The sequence below is a fragment of the Cibotium barometz genome, chromosome 34 (genome assembly GCF_041138505.1).
Source record: "Cibotium barometz isolate CiBa-2024 chromosome 34, ASM4113850v1, whole genome shotgun sequence".
Classification (NCBI taxonomy): Eukaryota; Viridiplantae; Streptophyta; class Polypodiopsida; order Cyatheales; family Cibotiaceae; genus Cibotium; species Cibotium barometz.
In genome coordinates this window covers 37,650,532-37,675,667 of record NC_141079.1, presented here as the reverse complement: position 1 = coordinate 37,675,667, position 25,136 = coordinate 37,650,532, and the positions used below count along the sequence as shown (strand labels likewise).

At 44.6% G+C, this 25,136-nt stretch overlaps 1 protein-coding gene across 2 annotated transcripts in view; it reads left to right on the top strand.

Moving 5' to 3' along the window:
- The first annotated feature begins 8,884 nt into the window (after positions 1–8,884).
- LOC147618986 (uncharacterized) overlaps positions 8,885–25,136 on the top strand; it is a 53,513-nt gene continuing 37,261 nt past the window's right edge. For both annotated transcript variants that reach the window (XM_086774195.1, XM_086774194.1), the window contains exon 1: positions 8,885–9,227. In XM_086774195.1, coding sequence (XP_086630321.1) covers positions 9,153–9,227 — 75 coding nt within the window. In that variant the 5' untranslated portion in view covers positions 8,885–9,152. The remainder of the gene's footprint in view (positions 9,228–25,136) is intronic.

Genomic DNA, 25,136 nt, shown 5'->3' with positions numbered 1-25,136 from the left:
TACTCTGGTTGTACAATCATGCAGGGCCAGCCAAACAAAAATTTATGTTAGTGGTTGATTAGGGAAGCCATTTTTTGGGTGTGAAAGTGTGGTCTTACGAGTGGGGAGACCGGTTTTCCTAAAAGGATTAGTGTGTTTTTGAATTCATGCTATGGTTTATGGCAGACAGTAGTGATTTTAAAAGGTGGAAATTTTTTAAAGAGGGACTCTCTTTTTAACATGGTCCCAAGCTCTAACATCACTATCAAGACTGGAATAAAATAATCCTTTCTTCTTGAAAAAAAACATAAATATGCATAAGAATTACACAAAAAGTAAACATGAAACCATAGCAACCATATGAACATATAAAAATACTTCACCACCATAGTTACAAGATACTGGGTTGAATCTCTCCCTCATGCATGCAACTCCACTTGCACACATGAGTATTTGTGATATTTCATTAAGATAGCCCTTGGCTCAAGCTACCTTATCTTTACAAGAAGGTAGAAAATCTCTCAAGCTTATCCATGCACTTAAAGCCCTTAGAGTCAGTTACTTTCTAGGTTGGGGTCTAATTTTTATAAGATAGAAAAGATCTCAAGCTTACCCATGCACACAAAGCTACTCTAGCTTATCTTTCCATAAAATTATACCAAAGGCTAATTCTAATGGATGTGCTAAGTAATCAAGCACCCTTCAATACAAATTGAGCACATAAAAATAAACATCAATGCTAGCACACAACAATGATCCAAGTATGGCGTCAAGCCATTGTTGAAATTACAGCAATGTGATGAGCTATGGTGGATCAAATACTAGAATCAACATCATTAACAAAGTGATTAGTAAATAATTAAGATGTAATTAGTGAGTAATTAACAAATAGCTTAATGTAGGCATGGATAATCAAAAACCAGCAAATTCTCATTAGGCCAATGCCTCAATTTATAGAGTTTACATCCAAGCATCTAATCCCACTAATTTCTCCTTGATTCACTCCACCTCTTTTGCTTGATTCTCTCCACCTCTCCCAGAATATCTCCACACTTCCTAAATCTTCTCATACTACCCTTTATTCTCTCCCAGTAGATTCTTCTCACCTTTCACAGGTTCTCTCACATTTACAAATTCTCTTTTACAGCCTCTAACCAAGGGCTTGTTCTCGCACACACCCTATTCACTTGTATATTTCAACACCTCCCCTCAAGTGAATACTTCTAGCACACCTAGACCCTATACCAAGTTTCCCTTTTACTTGATAGTCCGGGATCAGTGTCTAGCACACCTCCCCTCAAGTTAACTTAGCACACCTGGACCCTATACCAAGTTTCTCTCTTACTTGATAGTCTGCGGACCAGTGCCTCAAGTCCCTAAACTCATAGTCCTTGACACTCTCTCTCTCTATGTGTCCAAGGCTTACTACAAGTGCCCGCGACCTTGACTAAAGTGCTCACACATACATCTACCACGTGGCCTACATCATCGGTGGCTAAAAGTGGTTTTACTTTGTTGGGGTAGGTTACATTGGGTTGTGGGGTTTCTCTCTCTCTCTCTCTCTCTCAGAGATTTTCACATGGCTCCTCACTCTTTGGAGCCTCACATCTTCTCTTGTCTTCAATATTCTTGTCGTGGCAGCTTTGCTTCACGCGTCCGTCTCTTCTTTCAGTCTTCTTGTTGTGGCAGCTTCTCTTCTCGTGTCTATGTCTTCCTTCAATGCTTCCTTTAGCTTTTCTTCTTGGTGTGGATCCTCCTCTTGGAAAGAGATGTTCTTCTTCTTCCATTGCTGGGGCCATGAGCTTGTCCGTCAGGTCTTCTTGCTCCATGTGAGCAACATGTTTAAATGTTTTGTTGACAGTTCTTTTGGGCTTTTGTTGATGTTTATCTTGTATCATTATGCAATGTAAACCCAAATCTATGCGGGAGGTCTTACCTCTTGCCTTATTCTGGACAAGGGCAGTGTCTGATCCCATTTTTACACTGATGTAATGTGCCCAATACATAATGCATATAGCATTCATTCTTATGCACATTCCCAAATGCAACTCTAGTTGTGAATAATCTTAAATTTGAGTGTGATTTGTAGGCATTAGCCAAGGGTTAAATGCAAAATGATGATTACCACAAATTTATCAGCATAATTTTACCAGAAATTACATTAAATCAAGGGTAACACATTCACATCCATACATCTACATCTACATGCATACATCCACATCTCCATGCATACATCCACATCCACATTCACATTCACATCCATACATCTACATCTACATGCATACATCCACCTCCACATTCACATCCACATCTATACATCTACATCTATACATCTACATCTACATGCATACATTCACATCTCCATGCATACATCCACATCTCCATGCATACATCCACATCTACATTCACATTCACATCTATACATCTACATCTACATGCATACATCCACCTCCACATTCACATCCACATCTATACATCTACATCTACATTCCCATTCACATCCATACATCTACATCTACATGCATACATCCACCTCCACATTCACATCCACATCTATACATCTACATCTACATGCATACATCCACATCTCCATGCATACATCCACATCTACATTCACATTCACATTCACATCCATACATCTACATCTACATGCATACATCCACCTCCACATTCACATCCACATCTATACATCTACATCTACATTCCCATTCACATCCATACATCTACATCTACATGCATACATCCACCTCCACATTCACATCCACATCTATACATCTACATCTACATGCATACATCCACATCTCCATGATTACAATAAAATTCTTTTAATTAATCTAGGATGATAATTCCTAGAATATGGTAGGAAGACCTCTTTTCATGCTTTGAATGAAATTATTTTATGTGTAATTTTTATAAAAATTTTACCATAGCTCCGCTGCTATGACTGATAAATCTCAATTATCTTAAAAGATAAAGCTTATCATTAAGGGAATGATTAGAATGGTCCCTCATTGGATTATTAACCCATAATGGATTGAATCATCAACATTCATGAAATACATAAACTAAAAGCATAGGAAAAGCCATTAATTTGGTCTTAAGTATAGATTAATCTTGGATTAAGGAAAAGCTTTATGAAAAGCTTTATTTGGATTGAGAATAGGTCATCATGAGTATGACCATTTCTTGAGTGAGAGAGAGATATTACATAAAAACCATTAGAATTAAGCATAAATGTAAATTTATGTAATTCTTTACTATCATTCATTAATTACTTCAATAGCATTCAAAAACCATTCCAATTAAGCTTCTCAAGCTTGAGAGGGGTTGAGAAGAGAGAAACATTGAGAAATTATAGAAAAGATCAAAATTCACCACTTACCTTACAAATTGCTTGATTCTTTGTTCACGGTAGAGGCCCCCAACCAATCAATTGGTTTAGTATGTTGATGGAGCCACCAATGGGGATTGAAGAAAGAGGGAAGCTCCAATTTCTCCAATTTGGAGAGAATTTTAGAGAATAGTAAAAATTAGCATTATTTTAGCATAGTTCTAATATAGTAAAATTCTCCTCCTTTTTTTTCAAAGGACTCATGTTCTATTTATAGGAGAGGGAGGCTCTAACCAAAGCTAACTGATTTCTAGAATTTTCCAATTTCAATTTGGTTGAATTTGGACTAGATTTGGACCTAGTTTGGTTCTTTTTTGATTCGGTTTGGTTCCTTTTTGATTTGGTTTGGTTCAAGAGAGAGGAGATATAAAAATATCACATTATCTTTGAGTTTAAAACTCATTCAAGCATGTGAAATATGCATCTCCTTTAATGGACTCCCCTTCCTTACATATGTATCAAAATGGAATGATTATACCCAAAATATCTCATATTTTTAATATTGCTCATAGTTTTTTACTAATAAACCTTGTACATTTTCAACTCTTCATCTTATGTGAGCATTTACTCATTTTTGGATACCCAAAATATCTCATATTTTTAATATTGCTCATAGTTTTTTACTAATAAACTTTGTACATAGTCAACTCTTCATCTTATGTGAGTATTGAAGGGACTCCCCTTTCTTACATATGTGTCAAAATAAAATCATTATACCCAAATATCTCATACTATTAAAATTACTCATAGTTTCTTACTAATAAACTTTGTACATAGTCAACTCTTCATCTTATGTGAGCATTTACTCATTTTTGGGTATCTTCTTTTACAAAATTGGATTTAATTCTCTTTAATTCTGTATTCTCTTTAATTCTTTGCAAAATAGTTTGGCTGAGAACCAAATTATTGTTTTCCGCTTGGTACCTGGCTTCTTAGTCCTCGGTTGCCTTTAAACTCTTCAAGATCACATCCCCATGGGTGGTCTCTGCCATTGTTAGGTGCTCTTGCAAGGTTTGTACTTGGTTGTTTGCCTTTTGAACTTGCTTCCAGAGTGTGGCAAGGTTTGTACTTGGTTGTTTGCCTTTTGAACTTGCTTCAAGAGTGTAGCATTGTGATAATGAAGCATATGGCTTGTGAGGAGATGGCACCTCCATACCTGTTGTTCCTGCTCCCACACAGTGAAGCACTTGTGGCCATAACTCCTTCCAATCTTGCATGTGGTAGATTCAGTAGCTCATCCAATCCTTCCACAGTTTCTTGAAAGAATTTGTCATAATCCAGATTGTGTAGGAATAAAGTGTCTAGTATCACCTCCTCATCCTCCAGACGCCTCCTTTTGCTTGGACTGGGTGTATCGTCAGCCCTTGGCCTTTTGCTTGGACAGGGTGTATCGTCAGCCCTTGTATTTAATGGCACTTCTGTGACTTGCACTAGGAGCGACATAGCTTCTTTAAGTTCTTGGGGTTCTTTCGTTTGGCACTGCTTCTGCTTCAGGCTCTGGCTGCAACGCCAGTAGAATTCTTAAAGGGAGACAGGTTTTTGAAGATGAACTGAGCAATCTTTAAGGAGGAGTCATTTGCTTTGCTTCCGTCCTCTCTTCTTGTGTGGCCTCGGTGACACTTCCTTCTTGCTACCCTAGTACTTCCTAGTATGACTTGATTTCCTATGTGAGCTCAGTCTCAATTCTTTGTGTTTCTTCAGCCACATCTGGTATGAAGCCTCTCATCTTTTTTTTTAGTCTTCTTTTTCCTTCCTCTCTTGATCTCCTTCATTATTACTTTAGTCTCCATGAGTATAGCTTGTCCCTCTTGCATTTCGGCAGCCGTTCAACACTGGTGGTTGCTTTGTGAGGAGTGCCAATTGCATTCGCTCTTCTGGTTCTGGTTCTGGGAGAGGCCTCTTAGCCACATGGTTCAGTACCTGTGTCATCAGGTACGGGTTGCAAATCTTTGATTGATGGGCCTTAAGGTATTTCTCCATTTGCCTGTGGATGTAATATGCCCAATCCTCCTCCTTTTCTTCATGCACCTTTGCGATTCGGTTCAATGGCACCCTATTGTACCTGTCCACTGGCTTCAGTTGCATGATTAATGACATCGCCTTGCATGCCTTTTCTGTGGCTTCATCCCTGATGTTCTCGTATTCAACTCCATTAGAGTTGTAGGAGCTCTTCTTCAACATGGCATCTAGGGGCATCTTGTCAAAGGTGTGTGTATGTATCTTGACTGGTGGTGGGAGCTACAGAGCCTCACGTATTAACTATTTTGTGATCAGTACTTGCTCCGTGGGTGCCATCTGCTTTTGTTACTATCCCCCTCTTGGTGGCTTTGTCATACGTCTTTATATATTCTGCACAAAGTTATGTATCTATGTTCCGGGGAAGAACCTGTGCCATCCTACCAAGGCCCACTTTCTCTAGCTTGTCTTTAACTTCTTCCTCTTCCAGAATCTAGAGGCACTCTGCGCTATGATACTGCAAGGCCACCTTTCCATGTGTTGTGTGGATCTCTTTGCTGATGATGGCACCATGGAAAGCCTGGGCGTATGGACCCAGGTAGTTCATCTTCGGGCCCTGTGTTGGTCTCTTCAGTTGGCTCACCGGGGATCCCATCACACTGGCTTGTGTTACCGTGGGGGTCTTTGCGGCTTTTGGATCTAAGGTCGATATTTGTACACGGAAAAAAGATCAGTCCATAGACTGGTGGGGCATGTGCCACTCCTTGTTTTTTTTTGTTTTTTTTCTTCTTCTTCTCAATGGTAAAAAGGTTAATTGTGATGGAAAGGGTGTTAGTGGTGTGAGCAATGAACGGGGTATGTTAGCTGGGATATGACAAGGTCAAATTAAGTAGCGTGAAAATGCAAGTCGTGAGGGGTAATCACATGAAACGGGGTAAAGCCATGAGATGAAAATCCGTGAGATGGATTTCCGTGAGATAGAAATCCGTGAGAGGAATTTCTGTGAGAGGGATTTCCGTGAGATGGAAATTCGTGAGATCCGTGAGAGTTAGTTTTGTGAGGTGGAAATCCGTGAGATGGATTTCCGAGAGTTAGTTTCGTGAGATGGAAATCTGTGAGATAGATTTCCATGAGATGGAAATCCGTGAAAGTTAGTTTCGTGAGATGGATTTCCGTGAGAGTTAGTTTCATGAGATGGAAATCCGTGAGATAGATTTCCTTGAGAGTTAGTTTCGTGAGATGGAAATCCGTGAGATGGATTTCCGTGAGAGTTAGTTTCGTGTGATGGATTTCCGTGAGATGGAAATCTGTGAGATGGATTTCTGTGAGGTTGCAAGTTTTAGCCATATTCGTGAGTTTGCAGGTTTTGGCCGTGAAGTTTTTAGGTTTCATTTATTGCATTATTGGATCAGACCGCAAAGCGGAGTTTTGTGTAAGGATGATCACCATGCACTGAATGATGATGGCAGCAGTTCGACAATTTAAGACATTGTTGAAATGCAAGAACTTTGTTTGAAATGCAAAGACATTGTTTGTCCAAGGCATTTAATTGATTACGATCAATTGTGGGAGTGCTTAATTCTTCCCTCCACCCAACTGAACAGTGTTTCTATTGAGTCCAAGGCATTTAATTGATTTACGATCACAATTGATTACGATCAATTGTGGGAGTGCTTGATTTTCCCTCCACCCAACTAAACAGTGTTTCTATTGAGTCCAAGGCATTTAATTGATTTACGATCAATTGTGGGAGTGCTTGATTCTTCCCTCCACCCAGCTGAACAGCGTTTCTATTGAGTCATGTGGATTGGGGCTTGTATCAGTGTCCATTTGTTGTATCTTCTTTTTTCTTCTTTCAAGGTTCTTGTCCAGCTCCTGGATTGGTTTGGTTATATTTAACTCATCTTGTTGGGTTGGCTTCTTTCTCCACACTATTGTTTGTGCACTCTTAGCATTGGTTTTAGTTGGGAGTTGGTTCTGAATGCCTTTACTACCCTTTTCTTTGTATTTGGAGGTGTTTACAAACGGTGGCCACTGAGTGGAGTTTGGGCACCTACACTCTTGTATTGCCTTGGTAGTAACCTTGTGCCATTAGCAAGTCCTTTCGGACCCATTGCTTATGAATGCTTTGTGGAGTGTTGTTTTGTTTGGAGTACCACCAGCTTACCTGTGAAGACCATTTCTGTCCCTTGTCTCCCTTTTGAACCCTTCTTGTTGATTCCTTATTGATGTGCTTCTCATCTTTGTAGAGCTGGTTTGCAAGTTGACCCTTAGGCACCCAATGCTGTGTACCCTATGACTTGGGATGCTTTTTTGAGTAGGGATTGCGGAATTGTTGCCTTTTTTGCTTCATAAGCTAATGTCCCATTGGATATTACAGTTGCTGGCGCGAATCTAGGATCGTCCTAGGATCATCTCCTCCTCCATGGAACCTGCAGGTATGACAAACACCTTCCCAACCAAGGAATTATTTCTGATGGGAACATTAACACTTAAAAATCCCTAAACTTTCGTAGTTGTCAAGTGCACACTGCGTACTTGTGCGTTGGTGGTTTCAAGGTGCGGTTTATCTAAGGCTACCCATGTCTCATATGATTGGATAAAGTGAATGATACCCATGTCTCATATGATTGGATAAAGTGAATGATACCCATTTTTTACCTTGTATTTATTTTTGAGTAATGGATACCTTCATCTTTTTATTGCCATGGAAACCAAGGTGGTATTTTGGCACTTCTGAGCAGATGTTGTTGCAGGTGTTTAAACTCCATGTGAGAGTGCTTGATTCTTCCCTAGTGAGTCCTGAAAAGTGTTTCTAGTGAGTCCTGTGGATTGGGGTTTGTATTGGTGTCAACTTGTTACACCTTCTTTTTCTTCTTTTCAATGGCCTTATCCAGCTCCTTGATCAAGGTGGTTACAGGTATGGGTTTGTTATCTTTAACCCATCCTGTTGGGTTGGTTTCTTTCTCCACACCAGTGTTTGTGCACTCCTAGCATTTGTTTAAGTTGGGAGTTGGTTCTAAATGCATTTACTGCCCTTTTCTTTGAATTTGGAGGTATCTGCAACAGTGGCCACTGGGTGGAGTTTGGGCACCCATACTGTTGTATTGCCATGGTAATAACCTTGTGCCATTAGCAAGTCCTTTCGAACCCATTGCTTATGAGGGCTTTGCGGAGTGCTGTTTTGTTTGGAGTACTGCCAGCTTACCTGTGAAGACCATTTTTGTCGCTTGTCTCCTCTTTGAACCTTTCTTGTTGATTCCTTATTGATGCCCTTCTCATACTTGTGTAGTTGGTTTCCAAGTTGACTCTTAGGCACCCACTGCTATGTACCATGTGACTTATGCTGCTTTTTGCATAGGGATTGCGGAATTGTTACCGCTACATGAGCTGATGTCACCGTGCTTGGTGTTTCTATATGCTCAATCATAGCCTACTTCCCTGTATTTATTAGGCTTCCCTGATGCCATGTGGGCCTAGTATTTTCAGCATGTGTAAATACCTAGTATTTTCAGCATGTGTAAATAAATACAAAAGGAAGAGAAAGACGGATATTTGCTAAGCTCCTGGTTTCTTCTGGTTGAGTAGTTTAGTCTCGGACCGACTTATTCTAGCATCACTTAACGTTACTTGTCTTTCTTCTTCAACACGAGCGAACGCCTTAAGGACTGTCCATCGTGTGCAAAGCGTAGTCTTTCTGCAGAACGCTTAGAAACCGTAATCTGGTATCCCAGGCGCCAGAAACCCTAATTTTCCACAACGTTTAAGGTTTCTCACGAACAACACAGATATTATATGCACGGCCAGGTCTTCTGATTTTGAAGCGATGGAGGCCGATGCGACCCTTGTGATGCCGCCCTCGTCTACAGATCACCCCTCACAAGCAGACATGGTTGTCCAGGTTAGTTTGCTTTTCTGAAGATGCCGGCATTGCATTGCGCTTGTGTAGACATGTGATTTGGTATGTGTATCGTTCTCTTCTTGCAGAACTGTAATTTGAACAAACGAAGACGCCATAACTCAATGTGAGATCTGGTTTGATGCGCCGTGTACGGCTTGGTCAATCATCAGATTTAGCTGTTTTTGAATATGTGAACGTTGCTGCTTCATTTAGACTTAAACCACCTTGCACGATAGGTAGCCTATTTTCTTTTTTCCTTTAAACCATGGTCGTGTTCCCTGCAGAGACTCCTTGCGCAGGGGGTGCGTCTGAATTATCTCGATGCCAAGCAAATGGGATTCGTGCAGTTCGTGAAAGAAAACAAAGCGATGTTACAGACTGTTGTAGCCGTATTGTTGCCAGGGGTAGAAGAAGCGCAACTGCCAGGGTTAGGTGAAGCAAAGGGAGCATGGTGCGAATATGGCTGATGTTTGAGGGGGAGCCTGAGGAAAACCTGAAAGGTTTACAGCAAGAGACAGAGTCATGGTGTCCATAGATAGAGCATCTCCTCCAGTAGATGTTGAAGATACATCAACTCGGTGGTGGCGTCATATAAGGCCCGGTACTCGGCCTCAGTGGAAGAACCAACAACGATGTCCTGCTTCTTGCTCAACCAAGACAAGGGACTAGTTCCGAGTGAGAACATGTAGCCACCATGCGAACGTCGGAGATCAATGTCACCGGCCCAATCGGAATCGTTGAACCCACGAAGTATGAGTCCACATTTGTCCAACCTTGTAAGTGCCTGCTAGGTAACGAACAACCCTGAGCGCTGAATTCCAATGAGGCTCTTTGGGAGCATTGAAATACTGACTTAGCACCGAAGTGCTATAGGATACGTCATTCGCCGAGAAACCGAAATTACTGCTGCTTCTAACATCATCTTTTCTGTGTTTCCGAAATCATTCGACCTCCCCATGCTATCTGAGTGGATGCACCCAACACTGTAGACATCGATAGTTGGTTGAGGAGAAAGCTAGATGAGTTTTCCAACCAGTTGGCGGTAGGCTTGCTCTTCATGTGGAGGAGAATTGACTTCCTTAGATAGTTTGATGCTAGGGTCCAGTGGGGTTGCCTCAGGGATGTATGAATCAATGAGTTGGAGACAATACCTTTGCTGTGACACAAATATATCGTCAGAGTGCTGAATCACCTCCATGCCGAGAAAATACGAGAGAAGGCCTATATCGGTCATCTCAAAGGTACTTGGCAGTTGTGCCATGATATCTTTGACTTTTTCAGCATGAAAACCAGTGATGATGAGGGCATCAACATAGAGCACAAGATAACACACCATGCCCTTATTATCAGAATGCATAGTGGAAATGAAGACAACTGCTGTAGAGAGCAAAACGCAGATGAGAGGGAGAGGGAAGCTGTGTAACTCTGCCATATATACACAAGAAAATCCCGAATCATACAATAGCAAGTGTGGGGGGGCAAGGGGTCATTTTATATGGCCCTAGGCTACTGGTCGGCCAGTCCAAAACAGGCTGACAGCAGCATATATGCACACGACCAGCAACAGTAGCCCACGACTAGCAAAAAGCAAGTCGGCTAGGTCACTAGCTGCAGCCAGCAGATAACCAGGACAGTTGGGGTAGCAACTCAACAATCGGCCAACATCTGATACAGCTGACATGCCTCCCACACAGAAAAAATAGGAAAAATATATGGAGAGTGAGGAGAAATGGGGGAACACCAAAACTAGGCAGGCACACCCACAACAGAGGCCCTGGTGTTATGTACAGAAAGGAGATGACTGCTAACACCCACAACAGAGGCCCCGGTGTAATGTACAGACAGGATGTTTGGTTCAGTTGACATTGGAGGAGTCTCTTCAGTAGGTGGTGTGGGTGTAGTAGGCAGCGGAAGTTTAAGCACATCTTGTTAATCAAAGATGATGTCTCAATGAACAAGGACTTTTGCTTGTCTTGGGTCAAAGACTCGATAAGCCTTAGACTACTAAGGGTAATCCGCGGTTCGAGCTTGCCTCATGTATCGTTCAGGGTATGCGTGTACGTACGGCACTCAAAGACACGTCGATGTTTGACAATGGGTTTTTCGCCAAAGGATGCCTTGTACGGCGTCTTGCCAGGTACGGCAACTATCGGGCATCAATTTAGTAGGTAGACTGTCGTGTTGGCAGTTTTTGACCGTAGGCGTTCTAGCAACTCACTTGCAAATAGCATGGAGCGTGCCATTTCCATGATAGTGCGGTTCTTGCGTTCAACCATCCCATTTTGTGCGGGGGAGTTGGTAGATGTGAGTTGATGTTGAATGGTATTCTCTTGCAAGAACTCAGTAAATTGATGGGAGATAAACTCACCACCATTGTCATTGTGGGCTGTGCCAATGCAGACACCCATTTGGTTAGTGACTAACCGAACCCACATGGAGAAGTAGAAGAAAGCATCGGATTTGTGTTTCAAGAAATAGACCCACATATTTCTTGAGTAGTCATCTACTATTAGCAAGTAATAGAGAGATCCAAACAAGGATGTTTGTCCACTTAGATCGAAATGAATCAACCTAGGATCCCCTGAGCTCGATGAGTGGCTTGGTGTGGGAACGACATGCGATGTTGCTTGCCCAACTAACAAGACTTGCAAACATTCTCGGTGAGGCAGGGTATGCCTTCAACCAATTGATCCCTAGATAGCTCGTATAGCGTGTCATAGGGTAAGTGACCAAAGCGGTAATGCCATAGTTGCTCAATGTTAGAGGGTGCTTTGGCTACACAGGCGCGAACCTAGTGAAACTCAGAGTCCTCAGAGGTAGGTGTGGTTAAGAAAGTGGTCATGAGATAGAGTTCGTTCTCGGTAGCTTGCCATGGGCTACAACGAGACTAGTAGTCTCATCAATCACCTTGACAACTCGTTTGTTAACTCCATGGTTGAGTTGTGCTAGTTGAGAACAGAAAGCAGATTGATGCTCAACTTGGGAACAAAGAGCACATTGTCCAATGTGGCAAGGTTTGGACCTGCATTGGTGTCGAACATTACTGTTCCGACAGATTGGATGGGCATCATGGAATTGCTGCCACATTGTACAGCTTCGCCAATAGGACGCTGAGAGAGGAAAAGTCTTGGGATGGCGCTCCATGTGTTGAGTGGCTTGATTGTCGACAGTCCAAGGTATGGAATGCCCACAAAGAAGGAGGGGTGGGCTTCGGGAGGCACATCAGATTGATTGGGTAGTTCACAAACGTGAACATTGGCTGAAGCTATGATGGGCTTCTTGCCATGTCGTGTCCTTGAATGCTTCTTCCCTTGGGAAGAAGGACCAAGAGTCGACTCAGTCTGAGTGACATTGACCATAGGGCCCTGAGGAGTGATGACTGACCAATTAGTCAAACCCTCAGGAGTTTGGTAAGATGGTTGGGGACCTTGTATGGTGTGTCCTTGGTTTCCTTGCTGGGAAGGCCGAGGCCACTAACCTTGCTTGTTTTCTTGTGAGGATCCTTGTGTGTTAGGTCGTGGATTGATGCCCCCTCTAGACCACACTCTTTGTCAAAATGTCCCGATATTTGACAATGTGTGTAGTATCGATGCTTCTTGGTAATTTTTACTGTTCAGGTGTGAGCTTTGAAGCATTGGATATGGGAGTGATGTTGGATTGAATTGGTTGGTTGCCTTTTGACGTCCCAGATTTTTCCGGTGAACGATCCTTCCTTGGCTGCCGTGGTCAATGCGATGTGAACTATCGTGTGCTGCATGTTGCTCTGCAAGGTGTGCCCATTTGCTAGAGTTGCGAATGAAACTCCGGTATGAGGCCTTGCATGAGCTGCACGATTGCACTTGCATTCCTAGACTCCCAGTGCTTGTCAAATCCCCATAGGATCTCCTCGTAGAATGCTCCTGGTACAAGACTCGAAACCTGCAAACAAACCAAACAAACGTGAAGGGGGTGCAGGCCTGACTCACCTCCCAACCTTGACAGCCGTGGGCAAGCCCACAAGACTTGGCTGTCCCCATCGAGCCATGAGCTGAGCTAACTAGATGAACGTACCGACCAATCTCTACCTCGTGACGTCCCATACCGCCACGAAGCTACCCTCGCGGGCCTCAAGATTGTTGTCGGCCTCGATTGCATAAAGCAGGTGCACGTCTGCACTAGATCCAGGCTCCTGACCATAGAGCTCTCACAAAGACACGCGAGACTCTATGAACTAATGACTAACCTTGGCCACCCTTTTATAGGCTCTTGGCCGGTCATCGGGCGTCCACACTTGGGCGCCCGTCCGTCCATACTTGGGTGTCCTCCCGTTAGTTTATCCCTAACTCAGCTCGCCAATTAGCTTGCCTAGCTCCAATTTTCCTCAAACCTCGAAGCTAGTCTTATGTGCGTGTAGCACACGGTAGATACACACTGTGCACATGACATACTCCCCTTCCTCTAAGAGCTCATTCTTGAGCTCACTAAAAAGCCAGGGTAATCTCTTTGAAGAGTAGTGGATGTCTCCCATGTAGTGTCCTCCTCAACACGATCCTTCCACTTGATCTTGTATTTCGTGATAAGCATCTTCTCTCACGAAATCCAAGAATCTTTTCAGGTTCGTGTGAAACAAATGTCATGTCCTCGATATCTATGATTTCTTGAGAAGTAACTAACTGGTCTGTTCTACCCAATACTTCCTTAAGTCTACTGACATGAAATACTAGGGGATAATTTCGGAGATCGACTTGTCCGTAAAGTCTCAGAATCTTTCGGAACTTGTAAATACACCATCATTCCGTCAGAGAACTCTCTAGGTGAACGATGTCTATTAGAATAAAATCTGTCTCGGTCTTGAGCACTTCTAATACATCCTTCGCAACTTGTAACATTTCTTCCACATCTTGTAAAAAATTACGTGCTGCATCATGCTGAAGTCTTGAGAATCCCACTGTAACAGGTGATCTAGGTTGAAAACCATACATAAGCATGAAAGGACTAAAACCCGTACTCCTATGCTTAGTACTGTTATATGCAAATTCTAACATAGGAAGATAATCCTCCCATGAACTTTGCCTTTTGGATACATATGCTCGAAGCATATCCTCCAAAATCTGATATGAGGAACTCAAATTCAAAGTTGTTTCCAACTCAAAAACAAGTTTCCGAAAATCACTTGTAAACTTAGAGTCCCTATCACTGACTATGTCCTGCAGTAACCCGTACAGTCTAAACAATTGCTCGATAAACTGTCTTGCTAATTGCGTAGCTGTAATGGTCTTTCGGGTTGGTAAAAATCTAGCCATTTTTGTCAAGCGATCTACGACAATCCAAATAGAATCGTGGCCTTGATGTGTTCTTGGTAATCCGGTAATAAAATCCATGGAAATACTTTCCCATTTATTGCCTGGGATTAGCAAAGGATGCAACAACCCAGCCTGTCTAAAGCGTTCAGCTTTATTTGCTTGACAAACTTGACACTTGAGAACATAATCTTCTACATACCCTTTCATCTTCGGCCAATAAAAAGTGTGTTTCACTAACGATAATGTCCTGTGTACCCCAGGGTGTCCAGCAAAAGGGGCGTCGTGACACTCCTTAAGAATCTTGGACCTAATGTTTGGGATCTGTGGTACACAAATTTTGTCATTACGGAATAGTAAACCATTCCGAATCATCCATTGGCCTCCTGCAGCCTGAATTTTATGCTGCTCAGTCATTGAGTCTAGGTCAATCAATGAGCTCCCGTCCTGGATCTTCTGCCAAAATGGACCAAAATAACTATCAGTCCTGCAAAGCCCTCTCAATGACTGAAATAAGTCAGTAGAAATCTCGGTGAACGACAAAGTATTCACCTCTCTAATTCGACTAAGCGCATCTGCGACACTATTCATGGATCCTTTTCTATAACGAATCTCAAAATCAAAATCTTGCATTAATTTAGCCCATCGAGCTTTCCTTCCTCTCAAATCATCCGCATCACACACATACTTGATTGACTGATGATCAGTCAATACCTTAAACTTGGAGCCATATAAATAATGTCTCCAAACCTTGAGAGCGTGAATCACAGCATAAAGTTTCTTCTCAAGGGTTGGCCAACGAAATTGAGTGTCGTCTAGCTTTTTACTTTCGAAAGCAACAGGTCTATCATCTTGAAATAGAGCAGCCCCGATTGCATAGTCACTGGTATTAGTTTCAAGAACATAAGGCCGATTAGGATCGGTAATGCTAAGATAGGTGCTTCCTTGACTTTATCTTTCAAAAGTCTGAAGGCCATATCCAGATCGTTATTCCAAGTGATAGGCTGATTTGACTTACGTCCACGACTTTTCAACAAGTCGGTCATCGGTAGTGTGAGCTGAGAGTACTCCCGCACAGATTTCCGAAGAAAAACAACAAAACCGAGAAAAGAACGAAGTTGTTTCATTGTTCGCGGTATAGGCCAGGCTAAAACCTTCTGAACTCGGTCATAGTCAATGCTCAATCCATCTCTAGTGATCTTGTGTCGTCCCAAGTAAATGATGTCTGTCATGAAAAACTCACATTTACTTAATTTAGCATATAGTCGATTCTGTCTTAAAATAGTTAAGACAATCGTGAGGTGTCTAACGTGATCCTCAAAAGTACGACTATATATCAAAATATCATTGAGGAACACAACCACAAATTTTCCCAAATGTTCACAAAAAAGATCGTTCATCATTTGCTGGAAAGTGGCTGGAGCATTGGTTAACCCAAAAGGTAATACGAGAAACTTGTAATGGCCATACCTAGTTGAAAGGCGGTTCTTTCGACATGCCTTTCATGAATACGTATCTGGTGATAGCCAGTACGTAAATCTATCTTCGTGAAATATTTCGCTCCGGCTAACCGGTCAATCAGGTCATCTGATCTAGGGAGAGGATAACGGTTCTTAATTGTCAGCTTGTTCAATCTCTTGTAATCTATACACATTCTCCAAGTGTTGTTCTTCTTTCTCCTAAGCAACATAGGTGCACCCCAAGGTGATTTACTTGGACGGATTTGGCCCATCCTCAAATAATCTTCGAGTTGTTTGGCCAACTCATCTTCCTCAGCTTGGCTTATCCTGTAAGGTGGAATACTAACAGGGTGAGCACCAGGGATCAGGTTAATACGATGATCTACTGCCCTTTCAGGTGGTAAGCTCGATGGCAGTTCCTTAGGAAATACATCTTTAAACGAATCAAGTATCTTCTGTAATTCTTTGCTTTCAAATACACTTAATTCATTGACATCCATAGAAGGTATGAGAAATAAAGAAAGTGGAATCAATACACAATGGAAAGCAGTATACAAAGAAGAATCCATTATATTACCAAAATCAACTGTATTTACAAGAGGTTTCTGAGAGGGATGTATACAATCACCTAAGATACTATACTGGGTGTTCCTATGTTCAAAAGAAAAAATATGACTAGACCAATCTATCTGGACTTGAAGAGTCTTAAACCACTCAATCCCTAATAACAAGTCTACATGTTCTAGGTGCATAATATAGCATTCCAGAGTATCTTTGTAGTCCTCAATCCGGATCGGTAGCGTCTCCACCTTTCGATCCCATACTTGCCGACCCACAGGTAGGCGTACCTCATAGGTATAATCGCTGGGTGTTATGTCAAGACCCAATTTCTCCACAAGTTTGTAATTAACAAAACTGTGTGAGCTGCCAGGGTCTAGAAGAATGTTGATTCTATGGCCATTCACTTCTTCATAAACTCGGAGAAGATCATGTAAGCCAAAAACTTTAGAGTTGAACAGACAATCAGAAGATGTAGGAGGGCGAGAAAGTACAGTAACTGACGTACCTGTCAAAGATAACTGGTTAGTTGCCTTTGGCTTGGGTCCTGCGTTGGTCTTTGCACCCTTTTGCTTCGGGCACTCGTTAGGCATATGTCCTTTTTGTTCGCAGATGAAGCAACGTTCCTCCTTCTTGAGGAGACGTTTTTTCTTCGCTGGGGTCAAAGCTGAATTCTTCGAAGGTTGGTCCAAAGACTTTTTTCTGTTGTGCTAGCCAACGGTGCGGAGAACTTCCTTTTGTGCTTGTTCCCCTGGTCGGTAACGGGTTTAGACTTGGAAGAGACCATTGTATCATCATAGATACGAGCAGAATGAATGGCCTCGTCCAAAGTTTTGCATTTATTGTTTTTAACCTGTAAACGGTATGAGTTGGGTAAACCAGCTACGAAGAAACCCAAAAGAGTTGTGGTATCCATCTTCGTAGCTTTCATCTGCAAGTTCCTAAATTTCTGGAGATAGACCTCATAAGTGAGGTTCTGCGAGGTCATGGTCAAAGTAGCAAACCGGGCAACAACATCATAGTCATCCTCTTTCTTGAGGAATTCTTTCTTGAAGACGTCTTCAAACTGTGCCCAAGTCGTTGGTTTAGGGTGGAGTTCTTTCCACCAAAGCAAAGCTTTGCCTGAGAGGAAACTTGCTGCTAATTGGATCTTTTTTTCATCGTCATATGGATGAAACTGAAAATGGACTTGCCACTTATGTAGCCAAGTATCCACTATCTCCTTGGTACGCTGCTTTTACTCGCCCCCAAAGTATTTCGGAGTAATATTGGGGCCTAAAGCAGGTGCCAAGGTATCCATACCCGAAAGAGTAGATAGGGTAGTGGTCAACAAAGAGATGGAGTTCTGTAAAGCCTGCATCTGCGCGGCGATTTGTGCTTGACGTTCTGAGGAAGAAGCGTTGAGAGCAACTTTAAACTCTTGGAAATCTGATTTTGAAACAAAATCATCGAAAAGATCGGCATCGGTGGCTTCCGTATAGCCGGCAGGTCTTCACGTTCGAGAATGGGCTCCAACTCGGATTCTTGGGTCGATATCGTGAAGAGGGCAAGAGGAGAGAATATTTATCTTGCACAAGGAGAGTTGCTAGAGAGCTTGAGAGTTTGAGAGATGTGTGGCAAGAAGCCCGCTTAAGGGGAATATAAAGGCTTCCATAAAAGGTAACTTAGCTTTTGCTTTTGTGTTTTATTTTTTGGGTAATATATATATATATATTTTCTGGTTTGCTTAAAAAAACGCTTACAAAGCAATAAGTGGGTTTTTTAAACCCTCTTCTAAAGTGTGGGTTTAATAAAACCTTTAGGCGCATGTTAAAAAAAATGAAAGCAAAGGTGATTTTAAAAAAAATAAAATAAAAAAACAAAAGCAAAAAAAAAAAAACCACCCGACTATGCTTTTCGCTATTTTCTGCGCCACCTGTTCGCTTGCCTATGTGCACCGCTTGCACACGTACCTGGCCGCCTCTGCCTGCACGTGTGTACCCGCCTGCAACAATCGGCTGTTGCCTGCACGTGCAGTTGGTCGCTTGCGCGCCTGCCTACGCCTGGTTATACGTGCATACTTGATCGATTGCAAACGTACCTGGCCACCAGCGAGTACACGTACCTGGTCGACTGTTGCAAGACTCGTCTGGCCATGCATACGCTTGGCTGCGTGTACCAGTCCGGCTACTTGCGTGGATCAGTTCGCCTGCCTGCGCGTACTGGTGCAACATTCTTGTAGTTGGCTTCTTCGCTCATAAGAGTTGCACAACCACACAGGCGTCACACAGTTACAGCCATCGCTACTTCTCTCTCTCTCTCTCTCTCTCTCTCTCTCTCTCTCTCTCTCTCTCTCTCTCTCTCTCTCTCTCTCTCTCTCTCTCTCTCTCTCTCTCTCTCTCTCTCTCTCTGTGCTGCCCGCTTGCACCCCTCCCGCTTCGCTCTGCGCCCACCCCTCCCACTGCTTGCCTGCGCCCACCCCTCCCGCTTCGCTGCCCGCTTGCACCCCTCCCGCTCTTCGCTCTCCCCTCCCGCTGCTTGCCTGCGCCCCCCCCTCCCGCTGCGCCCACCCCTTCCGTTTCGCTCTGCGCCCACCCCTCCCGCTTGCACCCCTCCCGCTCTTCGCTCTCCCCTCCCGCTGCTTGCCTGCGCCCCCCCTCCCACTGCTTGCCTGCGCCTACCCCTCCCGCTCTTCGCTGCCCGCTTCGCTGCCCGCTTGCACCCCTCCCGCTCTTCGCTCTCCCCTCCCGCTGCTTGCCTGCGCCCCCCCCTCCCGCTGCGCCCACCCCTTCCGTTTCGCTCTGCGCCCACCCCTCCCGCTGCCTGCCTGCGCCTCTCTTTCACTGTTCGCCTGCATTCGCCCCCTCTGTGTGCAGCCCGTCTCTTTCGTCAGGCCTCTCTGTCACTGTTCGCCTGCATTCGCCCCCTCTCAGCCCGTCTCTTTCGCTAGGCCTCTCTGTCATTGTTCGTCTGCATTCGCTCTCTGTCACTGTTCGCCTGCATTCGCTCCCTCTCAGCCCGTCTCTTTCGCCAGGCCTCTCTGTCACTGTTCGCCTGCATTCGCTCTCTGTCACTGTTCGCCTGCATTCGCCCCCTTCGTCTGCGCCCTTTTCCCACCCACCCTTGCTCAGGTCCCCAAGGCAACAACATAATGGGGACTTGAATTTCATCCATTTCTTCTCTCTCTCTCCCACATATTTACCTGCTCCTTTCAAACCATAGTTACCACGGAACGTCGTTCCGCCTTCCTGGAACGTCGGAACGCCGTTCCGAGCGAAGGCACGTTCCCGGAACGTCGGGACGTTCCGGGGTTTTTTTTTTAATAAGTTTTACTTGCAGAAATGTATGTTCATGTCTTGGGGGAGCAAATATTATGAAGCATATTTGGCTATCCGTATACAAAAAGTTACATTTTTTTTGTGTCATATGCTGACATGTCATATGATGTGGCGTTCCGCGACGTTCCCGATCCGCTCCCGTTCCCGTTCCCCTCCCGTTCTAGCATCCGACGTTCCCGGAACGTTCCCGTTCCGCGGTAACTATGTTTCAAACATTCCCTCCCTCTACAATGGGAGGGTTTGTAGATGACAAAATCAGCCAGCTTGATCATATCCTTAGGGATCTTATTAAGGACCAGAAGAAGACATTGGACAGCACCATCACCGCCATCAAGAAGGACTTATTGACGCGCATGGGGAAGCTGGAGGCCGAAGCCGAAATATGGAAGGAAGAGAAGCTTACCATGCAAGAGGAGTGGGAGAAGGAAAAGCTCGCCATGCAGGAGGAAATCAACCTTTTGAAGGGCGAAGTGGCATCCTTACGCGATCGTCCACGGGAGGAAGGAGAGACTCTTGAGGTGGACAAAGAGGCAATCAAAGAAGAGATCACCAAAACCCTCACCCACACAATCGAGGGGAAAATGGAGGCGGCCCGCGAAGGATGGGTAGAAGTGATGAAGAAGAACATCAAAAAGGAGGTGCAAGAAGATGTACAAGTGATGAAGAAGAACATCAAGAAGGAGGTACAAGAAGATGTACACATGATGCAGTCTACTCTTGATGAAGAGAAGATGCGACGGATCCGGCGCCTCAACATCCGAGTCACAGGGATACCAGAGAGCACTACCTCCACGCCCGAGATTGACGGGCGGAACCTATGTACCAAGGTAGGACTAAAGGAGGATGAGCCGCTCCCATTCACTAGAGTATGGAGGACAACCCCAAAGGACTCCACCAAAGGCAAGGCCTTAGTGCTACAGTTCCCGGACGAGGAGAGTAGGATGAGCTTTATGAGAAGACGGGCTATCTTGAGGAGCTTGCCAGGGGACCCCATCTACTTCGATGATGACCTCACATGGATGCAACTGGAGCACAGAAGATTATGCATGCCGAAGATCAAGGCGGCACGCAAAGAAGGGAAGAAGGCACATTATAGGGATGGTCACATCTACATTGATGGGAAGAGGGTCGAATAGCGCCATCTGGCCTATGAGACACGGAGGAAACAACATGAAGACAAAGAGATACACATAGCAATCTGGAACTGTAATGGAGTCCTATGGACACATCCAGGGAGACTTGAGGAGGTGATGGAGGGCCGGGATATCATCTTGATGACAGAGACACATGAGAGCCCGGAGAGGGGCTTACCACCACGGGTTGAGGGTTATCAGTGGGAGTCAGCTCACCGACAGGGGATGAGACAGGCCACCTCCCGAGGTTCAGGAGGTATTGCAGTGCTTTTCAGGCATGGGTTACATGAGCATGTTCGAGTCGTAGCACGAGACTCGGAGGCGAGATACATGTGGATTAGCTTACGCCTCTCGGAGACCAGATGGATTTATATCGCCCTTTGCTACTTTCCTCCGAAGGGGTCGCGGTTTGCCACCACCGAGGAGCCGGGTGGAGGAGAGGCTAGTGAGTCTCCATACTCTGTCTTATCTGAGGAGATCTTACACTATTCGACACTGGGAGAAGTCTTCTTGATGGGGGACTTCAATGCACGGACTCAGAGCAGACAGTGCGAGATCTATGACTTTGAGGATCCCCTGAGACTAGAGCCGCTAGCTACAGAGGATACAGGGACCAGTCGGATCTCCGCTGATGGAGGAGCTGACAGCACTGGATATGGGCAACATTTGCTGGAGCTTGGGGCCCGACACCATCTCGTTATTTATAACGGGATGACTCAGTGGCCAGATTCAGGTGGGTTGACTTGCTTTCCAGTGGGAGGCGGTAGTAGTACAGTGGATTATGTGATGGGATCTCGGGAGGCAGTAGATATGGTGTCTCACTTCACCGTACCACCATGCCCCATTGGGGCGGATCATACATACCTATCCCTCACTTTCAGGAGCTTATTGGAGACCCACCCACCCATCATACAGCCACCACGCACTATTTTTCACTTCACTCAGGACCTAGCCGAGGTGTACGACTATCATGTTCATGATCAGCTATTTGCCTTAGATCCATCGGCGCACAGCGAAGGGGGTGCAGGACTGACTCACCTCCCAACCTTGATAGTCGTGGTGGAATTCTTAATTGAGGCTGATAGTTAATGGTAGGTTCATAATGTAGCTGTGCACTCGGCACAGGTGGAATACCTGGCTGAGGCTGATAGCTGGAATAGGGTGGGTAGGCTGGAACACTCTGCATAGGTGGAGAACCTAGCTAAGGTACATAGCTGTGGTACGATGATTTGTGGAGGTTTGGAGAGTAAAGCGGTGCACTTTGCCTAGGTGGAATGCTTATGTCAAATCCCCAAGGGTCTCCTCCTAGAGAAATCCTAAAACGAGATTGGAAACCTGCAAAACAAAGCCATAAAACGTGAAGGGGGTGCAGGCCTTACTCACCTCCCAACAACCATGACAGCCCGTGGGCAAAACCCATAAGAATTGGTTGTCCCCACTGAGCCACGAGCTGAGCTAACTAGCAAGACGCACCGACCAATCTCTACTCCATGACGTCCTGTACCGCCATGGAGCTACCCTTGCAGGCCTCGAGACTGCTGCCGGCCTCGGCTACAAGAAGCAGGTGCACTTCTACAGTAGATTCAGGCTCTTGACCGCAGAGCTCTTGCAAAGACTCGCGAGACTGTGACCAACTGACTGACCTGGGCCACCTTTTTATAGGCTCTTGGCCGGTCATCGGGCGTCCACACTTGGGTGCCCGTCCGTCAGTCCATCCCTAGCCGAGCTCGTCAATCAGCCTCCCTAACTCCAAGCTACCCCAAGCCTCGGAGCTAGTCTTGTGTGTGTGCTGCACATGGTAGATACACTCTGTGCACATGACATACTCTCCTTCCTCTAAGAGCTCACTCATGAGCTCAGTAAAAACTTAGATAATCCCTCTGAAGGGTAGTCAATGTCTCCCATGTAGCATCCTCCTCAACACGATCCTTCCACTTAATCTTGTATTCTGTGAGTAGTGTGTCTCGTAAACATCTTTCACGAAATCCAAGAATCTTTTTCGGTTCATGTGGCACAAATGTCATATCCTCGACATCTATGATTTTTTGAGGAGTAACTAACTGGTCTGCGCCACCTAGTACTTCCTTAAGTCTACTGACATGAAATACGGGATGAACTTTCACATGAGAAGGCAAGTCCAATTCATATGCAACTGAACCAATCCGTCGTGTAACTCGAAATGGTCCACAGTATCTAGGGGATAATTTTGGAGATTGGCTTGTCCGTAAAGTCTCGGAATCTTTCGGAACTCGCAAATACACTATCATTTCTTTAGAGAACTCTCTCGGTGAACGATGCCTATTAGAATAAAATTTGTCTCTGCCTTGAGTGCTTCTAATAGATTCCTTTGCAACTTGTAACATTTCTTGCATGTCTCGCAAAAAAGTACATGCTGCATGTGAGGGCAAAAGAGACCAAAGGACCAAATATATGAAAGATCAGAGTAAAAACACACAGCATGCAATGGGCATATGTATATAAAGGATGAAGTCCAGTACAAGAGCTCTATGTGAGACTTCGAATGAGCAGAGAAGGCTATTGTCCCAAAAACGCAGACGTCAATCCCGAAGTAAGCCTGATGTGAGCGCCTAGAAGCGAGCATTGATGTATCTCTGAGCTGAGATGTAAGCGCTTACGAGCTAATAGCTGCTGATCGAAAAACGCAGGAGTGTGCTGTGGTGAAAAACGCAGATGTATGCACCTTGGACGAGCAGCAGCAATATGTGAAAATGTTGAAGAAGAACTGCAGGAGAACACGTTCAGTTCAGCAGCAGTAGTGACGGGTTTCCCCAGTTTGTAGGCGGCCTGTTCCAACGCCAACAGATGGTACTGAAGCATGCTGTAGTGCTGTCCGCGATCAGTCTAGCAGAAAGGGGGTGAAATGCTGATGAGAGTTGGCGCCCAGTCGATGTTGGTTGATGGAGAGGATTAAGAGGCGCCTCATATTTATATGAGGGCAAGGAGCTAGTCGGCCAGCATGAGCGGTCGGCCAAAGATAAATGTTATAAAAACGTGGCTCTTTTTAGGCTGGGATAAATACCCTTTTTGGGTATATTTTCACACACCCCCTCTCATACCAAAAAGGGATCATGAGAGAAGATGAGGGGAAAAAAACAGATTTGGTTGTCGAAGATGAGGATTCATGTGATTTGAGACCGGAGTGTTTTCACATGCATGAATGCCCATTTTTGGGTTTTCATTCATACATGCGCCCCAAACACAAAAAACAGAATGCTGTGTATAGGGAATGCAGGATGGGGAAAAAAATGCAATGCAGTGGGTTTTCACATGAGCCGTGCCCTCATGGGGTTTTCACTGACTCATGTGCCCGATACAAAAATGGTAAAAAATATGAAGGGAGAGGAAGATCCCCCTCTCAATGTGCGGAGGATGATGGTGGTGGATCGATGCCGATTCGATTGCGAAGATGCTCGAGAATGGGACGGTTGACGGACTTCCTAAGGATGTTTGCATGGTTGTCTGCTGTGGAAATGTACTGGAGGTGGATGGTACCAAGCTCAACCTGTTCCCTGGTAAAGTGAAAATGGACACCCACATGCTTGGTACGGTTAGAAAAAATAGGGTTGCCAGCAAGGGCAATCGCACTCTGACTGTCGACGAAGATGGTAGAGGCGGTGTCGATGGAGACGCGCATGTCGGAAAGAAGTTGACGATTCTTCATACATAGCCTCAGTGGTGGCGTCATAGAGGGCCCGGTATTCGGCTTCTGCTGAAGAACCTGCAATGGTGTCCTGCTTTTTGATAGACCAAGAGAAAGGGGCAGATCCGAGGGAGAACAAATAACCACCATGAGAACGTCGGGAATCGAGATCACCAGCCCAGTCGGAGTCCATGTAACCACGCAAGGTGATCCCACGACTGTAGTGAAGTCCATACAAATAGGTACCTGCTAGATAGCGAACAACCCTCATTGCTGAACTCCAATGTGGCTCCTTGGGAGCATTGAAATACTGACTTAAAATGGATGTGCAATAGGAGATATCAGGATGAGAATTTGTGAGCCAAATAAGTTTCCCAACCACTTGTCGGTAGGCTCGCTCTCCATGTGGAGGTGAGTCCACTTCCTTTGATAGTTTAACGGTGGGATCCAATGGAGTAGCCACTGGGATAGCACCATCAGGAAAGTAGGAAGTAATGAGTT